The 22,163-nt window shown below is 36.7% G+C and overlaps 1 protein-coding gene and 1 pseudogene across 13 annotated transcripts in view; one reads left to right on the top strand and one right to left on the bottom strand.

Annotated features, from left to right (window-relative positions):
- The window catches only part of FAM13B (family with sequence similarity 13 member B), a 65,992-nt gene that overhangs the window by 2,667 nt on the left and 41,162 nt on the right, over positions 1 to 22,163 (bottom strand). For 7 of the 13 annotated variants that reach the window (XM_036314961.1, XM_036314962.1, XM_036314956.1 and 4 more), the window contains 13 exons: positions 20,878 to 20,942; positions 18,233 to 18,281; positions 17,681 to 17,825; positions 14,546 to 14,611; positions 12,669 to 12,879; positions 11,951 to 12,080; positions 10,561 to 10,642; positions 8,575 to 8,804; positions 6,274 to 6,357; positions 5,947 to 6,042; positions 3,458 to 3,541; positions 3,200 to 3,363; positions 1,528 to 1,629 (listed from right to left, as the gene is read on the bottom strand). In XM_036314961.1, coding sequence (XP_036170854.1) covers positions 1,528 to 1,629; positions 3,200 to 3,363; positions 3,458 to 3,541; positions 5,947 to 6,042; positions 6,274 to 6,357; positions 8,575 to 8,804; positions 10,561 to 10,642; positions 11,951 to 12,080; positions 12,669 to 12,879; positions 14,546 to 14,611; positions 17,681 to 17,825; positions 18,233 to 18,281; positions 20,878 to 20,942 — 1,508 coding nt within the window. The remainder of the gene's footprint in view (positions 1 to 1,527; positions 1,630 to 3,199; positions 3,364 to 3,457; positions 3,542 to 5,946; positions 6,043 to 6,273; positions 6,358 to 8,574; positions 8,805 to 10,560; positions 10,643 to 11,950; positions 12,081 to 12,668; positions 12,880 to 14,545; positions 14,612 to 17,680; positions 17,826 to 18,232; positions 18,282 to 20,877; positions 20,943 to 22,163) is intronic. The other 6 variants (XM_036314963.1, XM_036314958.1, XM_036314964.1 and 3 more) reach the window with 3 other exon arrangements.
- LOC118657800 lies at positions 1,878 to 2,808 on the top strand (annotated as a pseudogene).

Below are 22,163 nucleotides of genomic sequence, written 5' to 3'. Positions count from 1 at the left end.
GTGTACATATTAAGTGCCAGAGGGCTATAATGAGTCATTTCAGACATTAACTCTGGCTTCAGTGAATTGAAATGTAAAAGCAAAACATCTTACTTATAGTAGCAAATAAGTAGTCTCCTAACTTTATATCCTATATAATAAAAGCCTAATATGCTAAGTGTCTGGTCACCTGTTCAACCAATCAAAGCGTAATATGCTAATGATATGCTAAGGCCACTCAACCACCTGCTATGACGTGCACTGACCACCAGGGAGCAGATGCTGTGACCAGTAGGTTAGCTTGTCAAGTAAGATGGGCCGGACACGCCCTGGAGTCCTCCCATGACCCCTCCCTGGCTGGCCAACCTCCCGCGTCCCTCCCCGGCTCTAATTGTGCACCAGTGGGGTCACTTGGCCTGGCCTGCGCCCTCTCGCATTCCGGGACCTCTTGGGGGATGTTAGAGAGCGGTTTCGGCCCAATCTCACAGGCCAGGCCGAGGGACACCACTGGTGCATGAATTTGTGTGTCTGGCCTCTAGTTATTAATGACCCAATACAATCCACTTTAATCACTAGGTAAAGCACTAGGTATAATAATTATAAGCAAAGTTTCTTCCAATAAGACAAAGTACTTGGAAAATTCATTCTTGTACTTGAGATTTTTTAAAACTATTTTTGCTAACCTATATAGATAACTCTCAAATTATTTAAAGTAAAAACATTTTAGAATTTGTAATATACCCATTGGCTGGTAAGATCACCATAACATGGTAAGACTTTTCTGAGACCTGAGATAGCCCGCATTTCTGGCTACCATTTGAATTAGAATGTATTTTTCTTACTCAAAAAAGAGTCTCACTGAGTCAACTGCACATTATGCAGTTAGATAAAGCCAGCTGTCATATTGTATTATAGGAGCCACATGATTGCCACCCTGTGACAACCTTGGAAATGGGCAGCCTGGAATGAACAATGAAACCTAAGCAACAATGGTCTCAGTATAAGAATCCAAACCAATTGAAGATGCCACTCATGTTATGAGACCCTTGCTAATACATCTTGTTTCACAAACACTTCCAAAAGGGTGAGGGTGAGGTATAAAAGAACAAAAAATTGACACTCAACCAAGCCTATCTAGGACAACATTAGAATATTTTATCAGATGTTGTTTACTTCAGCTCTGACTTTAATATATTTTTATTGATTTCAGAGAGTAAGGGAGAGGGAGAATCATTGATCGGCTGCCTCCTGCATGACCCCCACTGGGAATCAAGCCCACAACCTGGGCCTGTGCCCTTGACTGCAATCGAACCCAGGACTCGCCACAGGCTGACGCTCTATCCTCTGAGCCAAACCAGCTAGGCACCTCTGACATTTTCTTGCCATTAATGTATAAAAAATGTTTTCAGGGCTTCAATGTATAAAAAAATGTTTCTTTTATTGTCAGTGCTAATATCCTTATATGCACAATTTATTTCTGATCCTCTTTATTTAACATGTGAGCACTTGTGAGTTTAAAAAGGCTCAATTTTGTGATGCTCAACAAACCTTCCATTTTGTTGATAAAATGCTTCTTCAAATTCCCGTAATGTTTTACGTAGTTTCTTTTTTTCAGCTCTGGCTTTCCAAAGTTGTTCCAGTAATTCAGGCCTAAAATTGAAATAGGAAGAAAACATTACTGAAAGGGCACTGTTGATTCATTATGTTCTCAACAGTGGTTTGAACCCTTGCTCCACCCCAGACCAACTAAATCAGAATAGTTGCCAGTAGGGCTCTGCAGCAATACTTAAAAAAAAAAAAAAAAAAATCCTGCCCTTTCTTCCCTTTTAGCGCTCGCTAGCAACAGCCCGCGCTCCACTTTCCCCTGCTGCCGCCCAGCTCCCGGGTCAGCCAACACCATGGGCTTTGGAGACCTGAAAAGCCCTCCAGCCTCCAGGTCCTCAACAACTACCAGGAGGACAAGAGCTAAAGGGGTGTGTACCATCACAAGCAGGCGTGGCAGTATTTGAAGCAGTCTCCGGGCCACCACCTGCCAACCTGTACCATGCCCCTCATTGGTACAATCACATCAAGTCTTACGAAAAGGAGAAGGCCAGTCTGCCTGGAGTGAAGAAAGCTTTGGACAAGGATGGCCCTGCTAATGTGGAAGACACCACAGGAAGTGGGGCTACTGATAGTAAAGACAATGACAGTGACATTGATCTCTTTGGACTTGATGATGAGGAGGAAAGCAAAGAAGCAAAGAGGCTAAGAGAAGAACACCTGGCACAGTATGAGTAAAAGAAAGCCAAAAAACCTGCACTTGTTGCCAAGTCTTCCATCTTATTAGATGTGAAACCTTGGGATGATGAGACAGATATGGCAAAATTAGAGGAGTATGTCAGGAGCATCCAAGCAGACGGCTTGATCTGGGGCTCTTCTAAACTGGTTCCAGTGGGGTATGGAATTTAAAAACTTCAAATACAGTGTGTAGTGTAGTGATGGCGAACCTTTTGAGCTCGGCGTGTCAGCATTTTGAAAAACCCTAACTTAACTCTGGTGCCGTGTCACATATAGAATTTTTTTGATATATGCAACCATAGTAAAACAAAGACTTTTATTTTTGATACTTATTTTATATATTTAAATGCCATTTAACAAAGAAAAATCAACCAAAAAAATGAGTTCGCGTGTCACCTCTGACACGCATGTCATAGGTTCACCATCAGTGGTGTAGTGGAAGATGATAAAATTGGAACAGACATGCTAGAGGAGCAGATCATTGCTTTTGAGGACTATGTGCAGTCCATGAACATGGCTGCTTTCAACAAAAACGAAAATCCATCCTGAATCAGTGCCCTTTAAATAAAAGCTTGAAAGATTTAAAAAAAAAAAATCCTCCCAGGTGATCCTAAAGTGAAGCCAGGGCTAAGAACCAAAGTCAGACACCATATCAGGTAAGAAGCTGACAGAGAACTTAACAAATAACTCTCAGCTGTTTCTGGCACTTTGTTAGAAAGCAAATATAGAATTTTAGTTTTTAAATTTTTCAACACACTAATATTTAATTTAAAAATTGTGAACTGGACATGTATTTGTAAATCACATTTTTTTTAAAAAGGATGTATCTCTTAAGTACTGTATTAATTCCTGCCAAGTGCTCAATTATTTAACGTTACATTTCTTGTCATATTAAGTTTTATTATACAAATAGGCTAAAATCACAAACTAGCCAACATACATAGATGCTGCTCGAGTACTTGACAATCGGAGATCCAGAGCCAGTTTTTCTTGATTTTCCTCCACATCAGATTCTGAGTTTTCTAATGAAGACTGTGCCTGTACAGCAGTTTGCAATATATCAGTTAACTCAGAGGACAGACTAACACCTTCTTCTTCTTCTTCCTAAAAAGATATTCAAAAATAAAGAATCAAACAGGCATAACTTTCAACTTTTCTTTTAGAAAAGAGATCAGAGATTAATTCTTTTAAGGATTACCTTGATTTCTTCAAAAAAATGTGCAGTTTCTCCTTCTATGATTGGCTGTAACATCTGACCCCTTCGCTTGGTGGATGGAGATCCCTGCAATAATTAACATACAAATGATTAAATTTTAATTATTAATTCAATGAGGCTTCACTTCAATAATATTAAACTTTATTTTCAAAATCCTAATCATTTATGCTATTATTTAGGAATTCCTTAGTAAAAAAAAAAAAAAACGTTCTTGCTTATATGTATTTTCTAGTTGTGTGTACATAAAAGTGATAAATTATATTTTATGTGCAAATAATTCTAGCCTTAGCCGGTTAGCTCCAGTCAAGGGCACATACCTTGGTTGCAGTCTCCTCCCCAGTCAGCGCCCTGGTCAGGGCGCCTGTGGGAGGCAACCAATCTATGTATTTCTTTCTCATCGATATTTCTCTCTGTCTTTCCCTCTCTTCCACTCTCTCTAAAAATTAATGGAAAAATATTCTCAAGTGAAGATTAAAACAAACAAACAAACAAATAATTCTAAAAGGGCTCATTCAGTAAATATTTTAAAAATTCTAAATAAAAGAATGACAATTTAATTGGAAAAGAATTTTCTTTTTAAGAATAGTTGTCAACCATTTTGGTCTGAGGAACACTTCATACCTCTTTTAAAAAGTAACAGCTTTAGTCCTAGCCCGTATGTCTCAGTGCCTAGAGCATTGGCCTGCGGACTGAAGGGGCTCAGGTTTGATTCCAGTCAAGGGCATGTACCTCGGTCGCAGGCTCGATCCCCAGAGCATGCAGAAGGCAACCAATGGGTGTGTGTCTTATATCAATGTTTCTCTCTCCCCTTCCCCCCCACTTAGACTCTCTCTAAATCAATGGAAAAAATATTATCTTCGGGTGAGGATTAACAACAACAACAAACATTAAAGAGTAACAGCTTCAGCAGAGCCAGCGTAAACCAGGAGGTCATGGTTCCAGGTTTCAGGCTTAATCTCCAGTGGGGTGTGTGCAGGGGACAGCCAATCAATGATTCTCTCTCATCATTGATGTTTCAATCTCTCCCTCTCCCTTTTTCTCTCAAATCAATATTTTTTTGTAAAAAAGTAACAGCTTCATTGAGATATGTCACATACCATTAAATTCACTTTTTTTAGTGAGTTTTAATATACTGAATTCACAAGTTATACAACCATCACCACTAGAACATTTCATCACAACCCTCACCCCCCAAAATTGTATACTCATCAGCTGTTATTCAGGTGCCCTCTACCCCTAGCCCTTGGCAAACACTAATCTTTCTGTACCTATGGGCTGGCCTATTCTAGATATTTCATATAAATGGAATCATATAATATGAAAAAAAAAAATCAGTAATGATTAACTTTTATATACAAAGAATATAAACTGTACAGGCTTTTTTCCCCTTGTTCAAAGAAAGCCGACTATATCTAAATAAAAGTGCTGAGATGACCAACTTGAAAAAAAAACAGTCAATTCAGAATAGAATCAGGGCCACCTGGCCAGCGTGCTCAGTGATTAGTCATCCCAATATGCCAAAGTTAAGGGTTCAATCTGTGATCAGGGCACATACAAGAAGTAATCAATGAATGTATAAATAAATGGAACAACAAATTAATGTCTCTCTTCCCCTTCCCTCTAAGTATAAAAAAATTTTTAAATTAAAAAAGAATCAGTTTCTATGAAGGCTAAGTAAAAAGTGCTCAGAAGGCCAATGTGAACTTTCTAATGAGTAGTCAGGTGGTGAGAGCCTGAAGGAAACCCCCCATGAAAGTGGCTACAACCATAAAAATGGCCTGCAAGCCTAAGCAAACCATAAGCTCTAGTAAATTAATTCCTATGAGAGGATGCAAAATGGGCTATATGCTGTTTTCTACTTGAGCCTGAGAGAAATCTAAAGCCATACAATTTAATGGTTAATTTGGGGATAGCACTTAATTTATACATTAGTATTAGAGTTACAATTCTCTAAAATTGTACATGAATATGAATAAGCATTATTTTAACAAACTTTTTCGTTTAAATAGATAAACTTGAAAAAAATCAGTTGATATTGTGCAAATAAAAAAACATAATCATGATGGACATCACAAAACTAATGTAATTTCAAAGACATGAATTTAAATGGAAAAAAGCTAGGTAAGAGTTTGAAATATAGGTTATTTTAATTCCACAAAGTAGGTGACCCTGGCATATTGTTCCTGAGCCTCAGTTTCATCATCTGTGAAATGAGGCTATGAGGCTATCTTCTGTTACCTGTTGAAACTTATCAGGATGTAATGACAGAAAAATGCTTTACAAAAATGACTACTAGTAGAGATAATAGCAGGCACTTCTTATTAATTTCCTATTCTTTTTTAAAGCAGTAACCACCTTACAATATACAATTCATGCTACCAAGTCTCTCTTTCTCCCACATATAACCATAATTTTTTTAAGAGTAGGTCTTGGCAAAATTAACTAGATAAATTTTTGCATGTTTTACTTACAAGGATAGGAGTGATGCTAGCTCTTGTCAACATCTGTTTTACAAGTCTGTATCTATCATAGAGAGGTTTAACAATGTGCCTTTCTTCCCTGGTCACCTGAAGCAAAAACAATGGAAATTATCTGGTCATAAGAAATCTAAAATGTCCAAAATATTGAGCAATCTGACTTTCCCCCCAATTTTTAGAAGTTATTTTAAATAAGTAGTCAATTTCCCAAATGAAAGAAACAATGCTCTATAATATAGCTCTGAAGATGTGGGCCACAAATGTGACCCTCTTTTTTAAGATAGACATCAACTTTATTTTTTTAAGCAAGAGAGACATTACCGGCCTTCCATGTTGACTTTCATAGTAAAGAAGACTTTTCTGGAGCGAAGTTTTCTCTTCTACCAAATGATCTTTTGTCATTTTCTAGGAAAAAAAACAAAACACTCCCATTGGCACCATCATTACTGTCCTCACTCCCAATGTAAATAATTAGGATGAAAGGGCAGCCCATCACCACTCTAACCGAGGCTAATAAGAATACATCTTTGCTCGTGAATTTACAGGCAACATTTCTCAGTCACCTGCAGAATCTGGTCTTCTAATATTTAGGTACCAGTCTTCTTTGGTGGGTTTAATTTATATTTTATCTGAATAAGTTATGAATACCAGCTTAGTGGCCTTACGTAAATTATTTAACCTCTTTTTGTTCACTATCTTAATCTAGAAAAGGGGAAACTTCACCTGTCTCATAAGGCTCTAATGAGTTAGTATATGTTGTAAAGGCATACAATAAGCACACATAAATGCCTATTAATTTATTTGTATTTTCACAGTTTTATTGATATTTAACTATATACAGGTCTTATAATCTAATATTTCTCCTAAAAACAAAATCTGGAAGCAGTATAGTGGAAAGAATGTGAATAAAAACAATGTCAATTTGTGACCTTAGACCTTATAACCTCAGTATCTCTTCATCTGGAACTTTCTTTTCACTATAATCCTCTTGTCATAACTTTTAGTACTCTAAATTATACTAGAGTAGGGAAGACACCCCAAATTTATTTGACTATAGAACCTCCCAGCTTTGTTTCAAAGGACCTTTTAACATATCAGCAAACCACTGTTCCACAGACTTCCCTTTAACACTACACTAAATAAACTCTCTACTTAATCCCAGGAATAGATAATACTATCTATCCCAGCGGTTCTCAACCTTCCTAATGCCGCGACCCTTTAATACAGTTCTTCATGTTGTGATGACCCCCAACCATAAAATTATTTTCGTTGCTACTTTATAACTGTAATTTTGCTACTGTTATGAATCGTAATGTAAATATCTGATATGCACGATGTATTTTCATTGTTACAAATTGAACATAATTAAAGCATAGTGATTAATCACAAAAACAATATGTAATTATATACGTGTTTTCCGATGGTCTTAGGCGACCCCTGTGAAAGAGTCGTTCGACCCCCAAAGGGGTCGCGACCCACAGGATGAGAACCGCTGATCTATCCTGTTTCTCACCAGAGTGAAATTAGAGGTTAAAAAAAAAAAAATCACTGGATATCTTCCTCTAAGAAATGTCACTTTAGGTTATATACATTTAGTAGAGGCCAGCTGGGTATAGACCAGCGGTTCTCAACCTGTGGGTTGCGACCCCTTTGGCGGCCGAACGACCCTTTCACAGGGGTCGTCTAAGACCATCCTGCATATCAGATATTTACATTACGATTCATAACAGTAGCAACATTACAGTTATGAAATAGCAACGAAAATAATTTTACGGTTGGGTCACAACATGAGGAACTGTAAAGGGCCAGAAGGTTGAGAACCACTGGTATAGACTCTATAATAATATGAACAATGTAATTTCAACCTCAAGCCTGATTCTTAAACCTAGGATAATGAATGTGAAAAGCTAATCCAATCAAAATAACTTAAAGGGAGGAGGTTGGTCTAACACAAGATCAAAAAACAAAAGGTGGAGAAAAGGAGCAATTAGAATTTCTAACCCAGCTCTGTTCAAAGGAGAGCAACCCCAATACTTAGATAATGAGAGAGGTATAACTCTTTTGTTGAGAGAGCATGGACAAAATTTCACTTGGGACCATCTATCTACGTCTGTACTCTCCCAGCAATTCTCATGATAAATGATTTGGGTTGCCAAGTGCTTTGACCAGGACTGCCTGAGGCATTGGCTTAGTGAGTAATGGTTCGTTTCAAAAAAGTCATTCACTTGATCCTTATAATAAACATATTGTGTTAGTATTTTAATGGGCATCATCATATCCATGTAAGTCATAGAGCTATCTAAGACCTCTGCACATACTATAATCAGTCAGGGCCAAGCATAAAAATTCAATACATATAACTGTTAAGATACAATGCCAGAATTCAAACTCACATTGTTGCATGCTCTTTATTCATCTTACCAACTGCCTCCCATGTAAACGCACAGATCCCTAAATGACCGGGCACTCTTGGTGTGCTGATAAACACACGTATCTATATCTGCAAGCTTAGGGAGCAGACTCTGGCCAGTCACACTATCTAGACATTTCTATGCCACTGTGGTAATTACTTTATTTTAGGGACTCTAGGCTAGTCTGGGCAAAACCATAGCTCAAAATTACTTTGATATCTTCTGGAAGACACCTCTCAACACGTTTTTCCTTCAGTCTTTTCAGAATAAGTTCCAGTGTTGCTTCCTTAGATGGCTTCTTCTCCTTATGAATGACCCTGGATTCATCTTCATTCTCTTCATCCTCATGGTCTAGAGAAGAGCCAAAGCTTTTTGGAAGAGTGTTACTACGTGGACGTGTCTGAGGTAACAATTCTCCATCAGAGCTTCTGTGTTTTGCGTCTACATTTCAGAACCAAGAAGATAAATCAGTGACTTTAACTAAAATGCAACTAAGTCAAAAGAGTAAGCAGCAAACAAGATATAAAAGAGGAAAATATACATTAACAGCACTCAGGCTCAGATATTTCAAGATTACATGAAATGTTTAAATTATATATAGCAACCAATATTCATAGACATTGTAAGATGCTCTTACTATAATGTAAGATGCTCTGGTAAGCATTGGAAAAACAGACATGTCCCTATTTTCATGTAGTATATAATTCGGGAAGTAAAAACAAAAACCTAGTAATCAAATTCATAAACCAAGTAATTTCAGAGTGCTAAGTGCTATAAAGAAGACAAGATAGGATGGTTTCACAGTGCTGAAAGGAACAGAGCAGTGATTGTGGAAGAGCAGCTACATTGGATGGGATTGACAATTAAAGCCTTTCTGAGATAGTGACATCCTCGTTGCACATGGAATAAGAAGATAAACTAGTATAAAAGATTTAGGGGAAGGACATTCCTCCCCAATTGAGGCAATAGCCAACAGTGCATAGGCCCTAAAATGTGCCATGTGTAAGGAACAGAAAATGAGAAAAGAAAGTGACAAAATGAGCTAAAGGCAGAGTATGCAAGGCTTTGAAATCCATGGCAAAAAATCTGGACTTTATTCTAAGTGGGAAAGGAAGCCTAATGAAGGGCTTTAGACAAGATTAGTAACAGTTCTTGAAAAGATAATGCTGGCTGCTATGAAGAGAATGGACTATAGGACAAGAGTGGAAAAAAATTTAAAAATTACTTGGAAACCAATTTTCCTTGTTTAATGTCAATATGGTTGAAAATTGGCATTAAACAAGGAAATGCTTAACAGAGTTGTAGGAAACAATTCTAAAAAAGAGATATTAGAACGACAAAAATGTAAACTCAATGACAATAGGAACACTATCTTGTTCACTGCTATAACCTCATGTCTTCAAGTACAACTACTTTATACCTAAAGATACTAAAAATTTGGTTGAATTCAAATGAATACACTAAAACATGATAGTCCAGATTATAAACCCCTACTGGGTACAGATAAATTTTTTAATATTAACAATTATTTTAAAACATGCTCACTACCCTGGCCAGGTAGCTCAGTTGGTTAAAGCGTCATCCCAACAAGTCAAGGTTGTGGGTCCGATCCCAGATCAGGGCACATACAAGAAACAACCAATCAATGCATAAACAAGTGGAACAACAAATCAATGTCTCTATCTCTCTCTCCCCACTTCTTCTCCCCTCTCTAAAATGAATAAATGAAAAAAAAATTTTAAAAACATGCTCACTAACCATACAAAGTAATTATATCTTAGCAACTGCTGTTCTGGATTAACAGTAACACAACACCTAGTTTTGGATTCAAGAAGGCTTATTATTTAGTTTTTGTAGTAAAAACAGTTTATTATGATTAGATATTTTTGTCTAAGATGAAATACCAAACACCAAAACTGCTTAATATTTGAGATATATTTCAGATAAACTTTATAATATCACCTATGAATATACAATCAAGGGCACCTTTCCAAAGAACACTACTAATCAAAACATAGGAAGACATTTGGAAGAACTGTAATAGTGCCACAACTGACCATAACTAATAAGAAAACTTCTACTTTGGTGAACAGTGTCCAAGATTTAAAATTATCAAAATTATAACTATAATTCCCATACACATTATAAAGAATATTTTAAAAATGAAAATATATTACAAAAGTGGCACATTTTATACCTTTAATTTGCTTCCGCAGTTTGGTAAGCTCTGTCATCCATTTTAATACCTTTGGGTTAGCTGCAATATCACTGTAAGAAGGCTGGAAAATAAAGAAACAGAATCACTGACACTTTTGTGGTAAAAAATAGTCATATTGCCGAGACCGGTTTGGCTCAGTGGATGGAGCGTCGGCCTGCGGACTGAGAGGTCCCAGGTTCGATTCCGGTCAAGGGCATGTACCTGGGTTGCGGGCACATCCCCAGTGGGAGATGTGCAGGAGGCAGCTGATCAATGTTTCTCTCTCATCGATGTTTCTAACTCTCTGTCTCTCTCTCCCTTCCTCTCTGTGAAAAATCAATAAAATATTTATAAAAAAAAAATTAAAAAAAAAAAAATAGTTACATTAATTTATGCCTAAGTAATATTTTATAGTTTCCACAGCAGAGATTTCACTCCATCCTCATTTTCAACTTACCTTATTTTAAGTAGATCTGAAAGCTCTCAGAGCAGTATTTAGCAACTGGCAAGAGCCAGATTTAAATATGGGTCCTCTTTCCACTTCATGTTCTGATTATTACATTTATTAAACTATCTCTTTCTCCACCTCCTACCCTTGGTACTTGTGGTTTTGGAGGGAGAACAGAAGTAATATTAATGTCATTTGTCAATGTAAAGCAGTGGTTCTCAACCTTCCTAATGCCGCGACCCTTTAATACAGTTCCTCATGTTGCGGTGACCCCAACCATAAAATTATTTTCGTTACTACTTCATAACTGTAATTTTGCTACTGTTAGGAATCATAATGTAAATATCTGATATGCAGGATGTATTTTCATTGTTACAAATTGAACATAATTAAAGCATAGTGATTAATCACAAAAACAACATTAATTATATATGTGTTTTCCGATGGTCTTAGGCGACCCCTGTGAAAGGGTATTTCGACCCCCAAAGGGTTGCGACCCACAGGTTGAGAACCGCTGATGTATTTACTTTAAAAATTCTATAGCCCGGCTGGCATGGCTCAGTAGTTGAACGTCGACCTATGTACCAGGAGGTCAGTTTTATTCCTTGGGCAGGGCATATGCCTGGGTTGTGGGCTTAATCCCCAGTGTGGAACATGCAGGAGGAAGCCGATCAATAATTATCTCATCACTGATGTTTCTCTCTCTCTCTCCCTGTCCCTTCTTCTCTGAAATCAATAAAAATATGAAACTCTACAAGCTGTTTTTCCAATGGAAATAGCTGGCATGAAAACCAGGAAACTAAGGATCTATATAATTTTAGATCTGTATGATGTCTGGGCATCTCAGATTCTTTTTCCCAGGAAGAGATGGACTAATGCTCTCCAAATACATTCTCCCAGTTCCAATAGATCTATCTCACACTGGAAATGTTACAAACTTACCTTGCTATTTCTTTCCCTTTCAAACTGTTCTTCAAATTGTCTGATTTTTTTCTGAAGTTTCTTGACCAACTGATATGGTGTTCTGTCTTCTCTTTTTTCATCTTTTGAACTAAAGGATGATCTTCGAATCCTGAATTAAAACAAGAGGCAAACACTATGTGTTAAATTTTTAAGTTAACACTGTATCTCTTATTGCCCTTATGTAACATGATACTATTACCAAGAAGTATATCCCTAATACTAAAAAACAGAAAAAGAAACTTATGCTATAGTGTTACAGGCCATAAAATTAGCTAATGCAAGCACTGACTAAAACAATTTGAAATCATTCAAAAGTTGTTTGGGCAAAGGCAAAAACAAAGATATCTAGGCAGCTCAGAGCTCTTTTTGTGTTCAAACTGTACAGGAAAGATTTTGACATTAAGGATCAATTTAATTCAAAATTTTGACAAGCTCCACTTGCTGCTTCCCTTCCAGAGATCTGTAATCCAATCATAAGTGATTAAATGAATAAATACACCGTGAGAAAATTTCTATTAGAGAACAGATCCCAAACAGTATTCCCCAATGAGCCCAGAATTTAGGGATCAAAAAAATTAAGTTATAAAAATGTGCTTCATGATATATGGGAGAAAGCTTTGAACCTCATTGCCTGAGTTTCAAAGGACCTGGGTACATAATAGGAATTACTCCTCATAAGTACATAAAAATCATATACCTAGCAAAAGACAGTGCTTTAGATGAGGAAGTCAATGTCTCTGGATCATGTAAGAAACGCTGGCTTTGCCCAAAATCTAAACTACGGTGTGATAATACTGGAGGACAGTCCTCTTCCAGGGGGTGATGATTCATTCTTCCAGCTTGTGGAGAGAGTTGAGCCTCCCCAGACTCAGAGTCTTCCTGCCAAGACTTAAAAGCAGGAAATGGCTCTGTAAAACAAACACAAAGAATAGTACCATGGGTCTCTTGGTTCCACATGGAAAAGAAGTCACACAACATCAGCTATATGTCTTTTAAATCAGATCATTATGTGGTGAGTCATATAATATTTATGATATTAAAAACAAGGAATATTAGGATCTTCATAAAGCCTACTATAGTTTAAAATTGCCTGAGTTTCATTTTTAAGTCTAGAGTTCTATTTTCATATAAGGAGTTAATACTTTAAATTTCTGAACCCAGTCGCAAAGTAAGAAAGGACACTGTCAAGCTCTTTAAAATTACAAAAATGTTATTTTTCAAGTATGGCAAAGTCTTCATTTAGAAACACTCAAAAGTCCTTAGGCAGGAATTTAACTTAGCCAAATGCTGCCAGGTGAATAAATTGTCCCTCACTGTAAAGTGGCTATGTTAAGAAGTGGAAGCTAGCCCTAACCGGTTTGGTTCAGTGGATAGAGCATTGGCCTGTGGACTGAAGGGTCCCAGGTACGATTCCGGTCAAGGGCATGTACCTTGGTTTCGGGCACATCCCCAGTAGGGGGTGTGCAGGAGGCAGCTGATCAATGTTTCTCTCTCATCGATGTTTCTAACTCTCTATCCCTCCTCTCCCTTCCTCTCTGTAAAAAATCAATAAAATATATTAAAAAAAGAAGTGGAAGCTATTCCCCAAGCTATACAGAACACTCACCAAATGGAGTTCTCTGACTCCAAATGAATTCTAACATTTCCAAATGGGTAGCTAACTCACCTAATAGCACCTAGCCTCTAACATTAAACTATGGTGGTTATTTTCTGTTACAGGATTCTGATGCACAATATATATTTTAATAATTAAACACCCAACAGTATTATCAAGACATAATTTAATAGCACATCTTTCCTAAGCACATTTATTTTATTGGTTACCCTGTATGTTTTCAAATAAAACCACAATGACATATTTAATATCTTTGCATACATAAGGCTTAATTACATATAAACACAGAGATAAATACACAGGCCATAAATATACTCCAAATATAAAATTAACTTTCAAGTATTACTGGAGTCTGTGGGGAAGGGGAGACACTTTTCACTTTTCTATCTACACATTAACTTTATTTAAAACTACAATTTAAAACTTTTACGCCATGGTTATTAACAATAACAAAAATGAGTTTTAAAGTATTTTTGGATGCAAAGATGGTTTGACAGTGTCAAAAATCAAGAATGACGTTTTCTTTTTCTGCACTCAATAGCTAAGGATTGTTACTTTAGTAATTTAGTTTCTAACTTTATGGATTAGCAGTTTAAAGCATTATAGTTTTGCCAGGGTAATGAAAACATATATTTTGTTAGTTTTTAAAGCCAAGATCAACCTGATCACTAAAAAGGTACAAAGCGTGCCTTTCCACAAGAAACCCAGCAATAAAGTGATTTTCAAAGCAACCCCTTGTACCTGCTTCCCAGCATATAAGTAACTGGCAAACGTTTTACAAGAAATCTCCTATTTTAAGAAAAGATAGAAATAACAGAAACAATTTTTTCTGGGTACCATTTTTAACCCAGATCAGTTTTCCAACCATATGGGGACAGCAGGAGAAGGGCTAATAAAAAAGGCAAACAAAGTGAACCATAAAAAGGCATAAAAACTAAACTATGGTGAACCATACTTACCCTCCCCATCTCTCTGCAGATGCATTGTTTTGAAATCAATGATGGGGAAAGTGATAGGGCATGATGCTAATAAAATGGAAAAAAATGGCAAAAAATACTAAAGTGAACATACAGCACAGTCAGAACAAACCATACACATAACTAACACAAGCCAAAGATACCAAAAATATTATCCTAAAACCAGTTAGGCATTCCACTCAAAAACTTTATCCAAAGAAATTACTAACCAAACTTTAAAAACAAACACAAACATAACATTTCCATTTCAGCAAGCAAGGCAAAAAAATCAGAGTACTGTTTATTAAAACTCAAACATAAAACTAAAGAAATGGAAACTCTTAACCAGGTACTGTTTGAAGCTTTTCAGTATAATTGATTTGACAAAAAAAAATCTCCCTTTGATTGTTCTTTGATTGCTGTTTTCCATTCAAGAGTTAGCAGGAGAGAATCTGAAGGAAAAATGTTATCCACTTCCATTAAAAGCCAAGACCTTTTGAACAACTGCTACAAATGCATACCAGTGGTATATATGCGCTACCTGCTTGCTAACTGCATTCTACTGACTATACTTGGAGCAATACAAAAAAGAAAACTCACACATAGGAAAAAGTGGACCTCTATCTGGAGTCACCCCACTTCTCTGCTAAGAGTTACACTCAACAAGGTTTGTCTCTGATTCTAAGGTATCTAGGGTCTAAAGTAATTCAGCCTCTTAACAAAGACATTTAGAACTAGAGGCCCGGTGCACGAATTCGTGTACCAGTGGGGTCCCTCAACCTGGCCTGCAGGATCAGGCTGAAACCGGCTCTCTGACATCCCCCAAGAGGTCCTGGATTGCGAGCGGGCGCAGGCCAGGCTGAGGGACCTCACCGGTGCACAATTGGGGCCAGGGAGGGACACAGGAGGTTGGCCAGCTGGGGAAGGACCATAGGAGGGCTCCAGGGCGTGTCCAGCCTGTCTCTCTCGGCTGCACCCCAACAGCAAGCTAACCTACCGGTCGGAGCATCTTCCCCCGGTGGTCAGTGCATATCATAGTGAGCAGTTGAGTGGCCTTAGCGTATCATTAGCATATTACACTTTGATTGGTTGAACGGCTGACCAGCTGACCAGACACTTAGCATATTAGGCTTTTATTATACAGGATATCCTAACTTTACAGAAAATCAATCCTTGTGTTATTGGCAAAGTTGGAAGGAACAACATGGTGTGCTAATGGCCACTCTTCCAAGTACATACAGGTTCATGAATGAGAAGTTCACTCAGATGTCTGAAAAATCACTGACCCTATTCCTGGAAGTGCCAGAAGGAGAACTGCAGGGACTTGTCAAGGCTATTGAGCCAGGTGGGTGACAGGGCACTTTGGGCACTGAAAATCAGGGATCGGTAGTCAATGTTACCTCCCTTCCATAACACCAGCTGTTAAGGGGTGGATTCTGACACAGAAACAAAAAAGAGGCCAGCATTAGGTTCTATTTGGGAAATCCCCAGAAAGCTGAAGCTAGACAATGTCCTATTTCCTCAGATGATGAAAAATAATTGCTCTTTTATGCTTAATACTTAAGATGAGGACCTTCAGCATTGGATTGTAAAGGGCTGCATTCTCCATGAGGAAGGAGCCTAAGTCCTTTGTCAGAATCCCAGCCTCATCTTTCAGAGATTCCTTTCCTACTGTGGCTTGAGGGATGATCTATTGACCATCATTCCTTTTCAGTGACTATGCCAGGATAAATAACTAAGAGGGACATTTTATTTTCACTGCCACCAGGATGCCAACGTGTCCCCCTAACTCTGGGGAACATCTTCATAAATTCTAAACATCCTGAATAACCCAGAATATAGCAAATGAAAGACAACTTCCTTATCTGTGTATCAGTCTAAGTTAAAACACATAATATGCCACTGGGGGGGGCGGGGGGGGGGGGCACGCATACAAAACATCTAAACAAAAAAAATAGAGGGGGAATGGGAGACAGCAGTAAAAGTTGGCACAGAGAATGACTTGGTTGGGACTTTAAAAATTGGCTATATCTTAAAAATAAATACATAAAACACTCCAAATGTGATCAGGTGAGTTGACTTAAGGCGGCAAAAGGATTGGTATTGGCATTGCAATTTCTCGTTATTGCCACTGTACGTTATTAGCTAACTTGCCAAAGGTGAGATATCCAAGGGATCTTCATCCAAGTGAACAAATATGTAACTTTACTTAAGATTCCTGAGTTGTCTCAATTCTTTTTATCAAGGAAGGTGTATGATCCAAAAGGACTCCTGGATCCAAATTTGTTGCTTGCTAGCTCTTCCCACCCCAACATTTTATTTGGAAGTTTACAAATATACAGTCAAGTTTAAAGAATTTTACAATGAACACCTGTATCAGTTACCTAGATTCCACCATTAACATTTCACTATACATGCTTTATAACATTTATCTACCCTATTAACCATCTTATTTTTTCATGAATGTCAAAGAAAAATGCAAATATTAGCATATATCCCCATAAACATGCAAACCAATCACTGGAATTCAATATTTATTTAGTTTTTGCTTTTTTTGATAAAAAAGAAAAACTCATATATAACGAAATCCAAGTACCCAGATGTCTTGTTTTTTAAATTTAAATTCTAACTTCTCTCCTTTATAAAAATTGCTAGGGCCTGGCTCCCAAACTTCATAACCAAACCTAACAGGGAAATGGTACAGTATTTGCACAGAAATGCCCCTGAAGATCTTTTTTTTTTTTTATGATCATAAAGAACAGGCAGCTATGTATAAGCCCCCTCTTTAATATGGTGAGATCCCCAAGACGTCAAGATACTAGACTTTTAAAGACTGGTCAATATTATCTAGTTTAACAATTAATAAAAGCCTTTCCTGAGGGTTTTATTTTTTACTCTTTTAACATTTATCTTCAAAGCTAATGGATCAGATAAGATCGTCTAGTTCATAAGAGATAGTTGCCCCATAATCTCATTAATGCATTCGAGTAAAAACATTCACTCTTCTTATATGAAAAAGAGAACAGAAAATAAAAATCAATAAGATTTCCAGAAAAAGGCCAGTAATCTCATAACTGCTTGGAAAATTTCATTTACAAAGAACATTATCAGGAAAATAATTCGTGTGAGTAAAATTACCTTCCCATTTATCACCATCAGAAATATTCTTCAGATCTAAATGTGGAATTTGGACACATGCTGCTTCTCCTTGAACACCACTTTGATCTGCTGGCACTTCTGATTCAGTGTTGGCATTCAAATCACACATCTTGGTACAAGAGTCCTGTATTTTAAAATAAAGAATACATTTCACATCTAGGAAGCTTTTCAAACCCATCTGACAGACAACCAGCATATATCCTGTGTAGTCTTCATTAGTTTACTGTGCCTATACAATAAGTTGGCCCACTCCCACCATCCACAATACTTTCAAATATAAATTTGCAGTTTTATATGTCTTATTAGGAAACAATGTTTGGACCCCAAATTCAGGAAAGTATTTTCATAACTAAGTTTCTTGTAACCAAAAGTGACATAGTAAGTGCTACTTTAACTGTAAAACATTTGGTAAGAGTATATTTTAAACCCCCTTGAGATCTATACAACTCAGAAGTTAAAAGCCAGATATAGTAATTAGTAGCTTAAGCCTAGTCAAATTTCTAAGAACCATAAACGAAAAAGAATTCTTACCAGAATTAAGTGCGACAATTTATCACTGTCAAATGACAAATATTCTTTCCTAAAAATACAAATAAAATTATTAGTCTTTTAAGAATAAATAGGTTACTATCACTGCATATTTCTTACCTAGATTCATCTCTTCCCCATAGAGTTAGCATTTATAATGTGACAGAAGAATGACAACTAGACACATTCCCATTCTTTGGAGCCCTATATCTGAAAATCACACACTACTGAAAAGATCCACAGAATCACTTCAGGTTAGAAAAATTAAGTAACACTCACCACCTTCCCATACAACCACACACACCCCCCAAAATTTTTTTTAAACTGAAAAGAAAAATAAGCCCGGCCAGAGTGGCTTAGTTGGTTGAGTGTCATTTTGTGCACCAAAGGGTTGCCATTCAGGGCACATGCCTGGGCTGGGGGTTTGATCCCCAGATGGAGCACATGTGGAAGGCAACCAACCAATCAATGTTTCTCTCTCTCTGCCTTCCTCTCTCTAAGCATGTCCTCTGGTGAGGATTAAAAAAAATAAAATCCAAAATAAATAGAAACCAAAAGAACTGAATGTATAATACAAAAGATTTTGTCAAATAAATATTAGTTTTAACCAAATAGCACTATATTCCCTCACTCTAGGATATATTTTTCTTTTAAAGATGATTTTTGAAAGGTATAGCTATGACCTATATCTTAAATCTGATTGTGTTCTATCACAATCAAAACTTCTAACCTCTCCTTCCTAAAATTATCATGATAAAATGTAAATAGGAAATTTTATTTCAATTCACCTCGTATTTCCCCACAAAAACGCACCCCTATTTAGAACAAGTGTAACAGCAAACTATCACAAATGATCTCTGCTTATATAACCAGTCAACAGAGCATCTAGTATCATAGTAGGTTAAAAATATAGTTACTGAGGGAAACTTCTTCTCCCCAAAGACACTGTGCCAATTTACAATGATATGCACAGGTGCTACTTCTACCCTGCCATAACAGGATATGCACTCAGAAAATAGGTCTTGATCTAAATAGGGCAAGTCATCTCTTCATATACCTAATTAATTATCTTATTCTTGCTAAACATGTAAACAACTAAATTCCCTGGTAAACTCAAAGGCCTTCCTTTGCTTAGAATAGGAACAAGTGGTGGGATAAGCTAAATTGTACCCTAACAGACTAAATTCGAGAAACATGTGTGTTAAACATACAAAATGTAAAATCCACCTAACCAAGAAACTCTTTGGATCTAAAACAAGTTTGCTAACCTATACACAAGTTGAAGAGGAAAGAGCTTTTTCCAAAAAGATTGAGTCCTCACTAAATGGATCCTTATTGTTCTACCAAATCCAGATGTCATCATTCTGGGGATGCCTGTCAATGCTGTTAATCTTATATCTTCAGCCCATAGCTCCAATACTCCCTGGGCTGGAAGAGGGTCATTCCTGCCTCCTGAAAGGAAGCACAAGGAACTGCTGTAAGCAGGAAATCTGTGGACCTTCAGAGTATGGGGACACTCCAGAGACATGGCTCCAAAGAATTTACTTACCCTCAGGGAACAGGTTTCCTACTCACAATTAAAAGAGACAATGGCATTAACGCAAGTTTATCCTTGCCAATACGCTATCACCAAATTAATAATGCTATCTGGAATTTCTCAGTATTTACAATCTAGTCTGCAACTTTATTACTGATTTGTTTTCAGAATATCAATTATCTTTCCTAAGAAAGTTACAATACACTTCTTAGCAACATCTTAAAGAATCACAAAAAGGGTAACAAAATCTAAAACCTACATGGTGACTTAAAACATTCTAGAAAACTTCTTTCTGTTCAAAGAGACTCTATCTATTGAGTATTAGAGTCTCCATTGCATATGGAAACTACATATGGCTTAAATATTCACTGCTGCAAGGAATCCCCTTCCCATTACTGCTGATAAACAAGGAGGGAAACAAGCATCAACTGCATGAGATGGTTATGCAAAGTGAAGTCAGACGAAAAAGATCCCCTAAAAAATATAATTCAAACAAACTAACAAAACGAGCTAAAACAAACTCATAGACACAACAGAACAGTGACTACCAGAGGGGAAAGAGGGTGGGGAGAGCAAATTAGGTAAAGTGGGTCAAATATCGGTATTCAGATATCGAATTATATAATGTTGTACACCTGAATCTTATATATTAATAATGTTATCTCAATAAATTTAATTTTTTTTTATAAAGAGACAGTCCTGGGACATACCAAGGAGAAGAGAAACAAAAACATCCTATACATATTTGTTGAAGCAAATATACTACAATCTTTCAGTTAGTCATGCATAGTTCCAAGACTATGATACACTGAAAGGTATATTGAGAGTATTAATAAATTCCTAATTGTTCTACAAATGAACTGAAAGTTTTAAGTGTCTCTAAGGTGGCTGTGTTCATCCCTCTGAATGTTTTCCAAGTTTTAACTGTCTAAACCTACACCCTTTTGAATTTAATCAGCTTTATGCTTACCATTAAAATAAGAAGCTTGGTTCTTTAGATTATCTAAAATATATGCTACAAAAGAGTCATCGAAAAATTCCACCCACAAATTTAAGAACCCCAAATCTCAAAATGATTCATTAATTAGCAACAATAAGAGAAAATGCTTACCTCTCAAGACAGCCATCTTCACTATCACCATGGTCACCACATGGCTCTAACAGTATACCTACAGACTGATAAAAAGAACACCACTATTGTATTAATGGAGCTCCTAATACTCATATATGAGAGGAAGTTTCCAATCTTAGAGAAGTAGATCACAAGTTAGTCAAATGCCCCTCTTTAGCTCACTACCTTATTATGAAATAAGTACTACTACCACTATCACATTCTTTTTCCTTCCTTATAATTCTCTCCTCCAAAAAAGATTGTTTTGTGTCCCACTTGCAAACTCTGCTTCTCCTGAGTCACAAACATAGAAGTTGGTAACTTCTTAGCAGGTGACAGAGAGGTCATGTAGTTCACCAGATCCTTTTATTTGAAATAACAACTGTGAATCTCAAAGCACATAAGAACACTCCTCCATTTCTTAATGGGCTTAGTGACACCATCCCATTCCTATTACTCCCCATAATAAATACCTACCAAGTCTAACACAAATGTCCTGTACATTACTACAAATTATGTAAACTTCTTAGTGTTTATCACTACCTCTGAAATCAACAAAGGGTTCAAGATTCTTTTTCATTTGTTTTTTTTTTAATTTATTGATTACATATGTGTCCTTATCCCATTACCCCCCCACTCATGCCCTCACCCCCCTGTTGTCTGTGTCCATTGGTTAGGCTTATATGCATGCATACAAGTCCTTTGGTTGATTTCTTCCCCTTACCCCCACCTTCCCCTACCTTCCCTCTGAGGTTTGACGTTCTGATCGATGATTCTCTGTCTCTGGATTTGTTTTTGTTCATCAGTTTATGTTGTTCATTATATTCCATAAATGAGTGAGATAATGTGATATTTGTCTTTCTCTGACTGGCTAAGAAACTGACCCAATTTTGTTTAATATGAAAGACAGTCCATAATTATCTGAAAGAGCTATTAAAATACTTCTCCCTTTTCCATCTACTTATCTCTGTAAGGCTAAATTGTCTTCATACACTTCATACAAAAGAATCTATAGCAACAACCATGACACTCCTCAAAATAAAAAAATTTTAAATAGCCGCTTTTTATTCAGAAAAAAAAGCAACCTTATTTATGTTACCTTGAATGAGTGTATTATTGTTTTATTTGAGTTAAGAAACGTTTTTATATTTCTGTTTTAATTTCTAATATAGTAAAACCGATAAATATATCTATGTAAATAATACTTTTATGGGATCCTCAGTAACTTTTTGTTGTTGTTGTTAATCCTTACCAGAGGATATTTTTTTCCATTGATAATTAGAGAA

The sequence above is a fragment of the Myotis myotis genome, unplaced genomic scaffold (genome assembly GCF_014108235.1).
Source record: "Myotis myotis isolate mMyoMyo1 unplaced genomic scaffold, mMyoMyo1.p scaffold_m19_p_6, whole genome shotgun sequence".
Classification (NCBI taxonomy): domain Eukaryota; kingdom Metazoa; phylum Chordata; class Mammalia; order Chiroptera; family Vespertilionidae; genus Myotis; species Myotis myotis.
The sequence above is the reverse complement of the archived record's forward strand: the minus strand, read 5'-3'. Positions and strand labels throughout refer to the sequence as shown.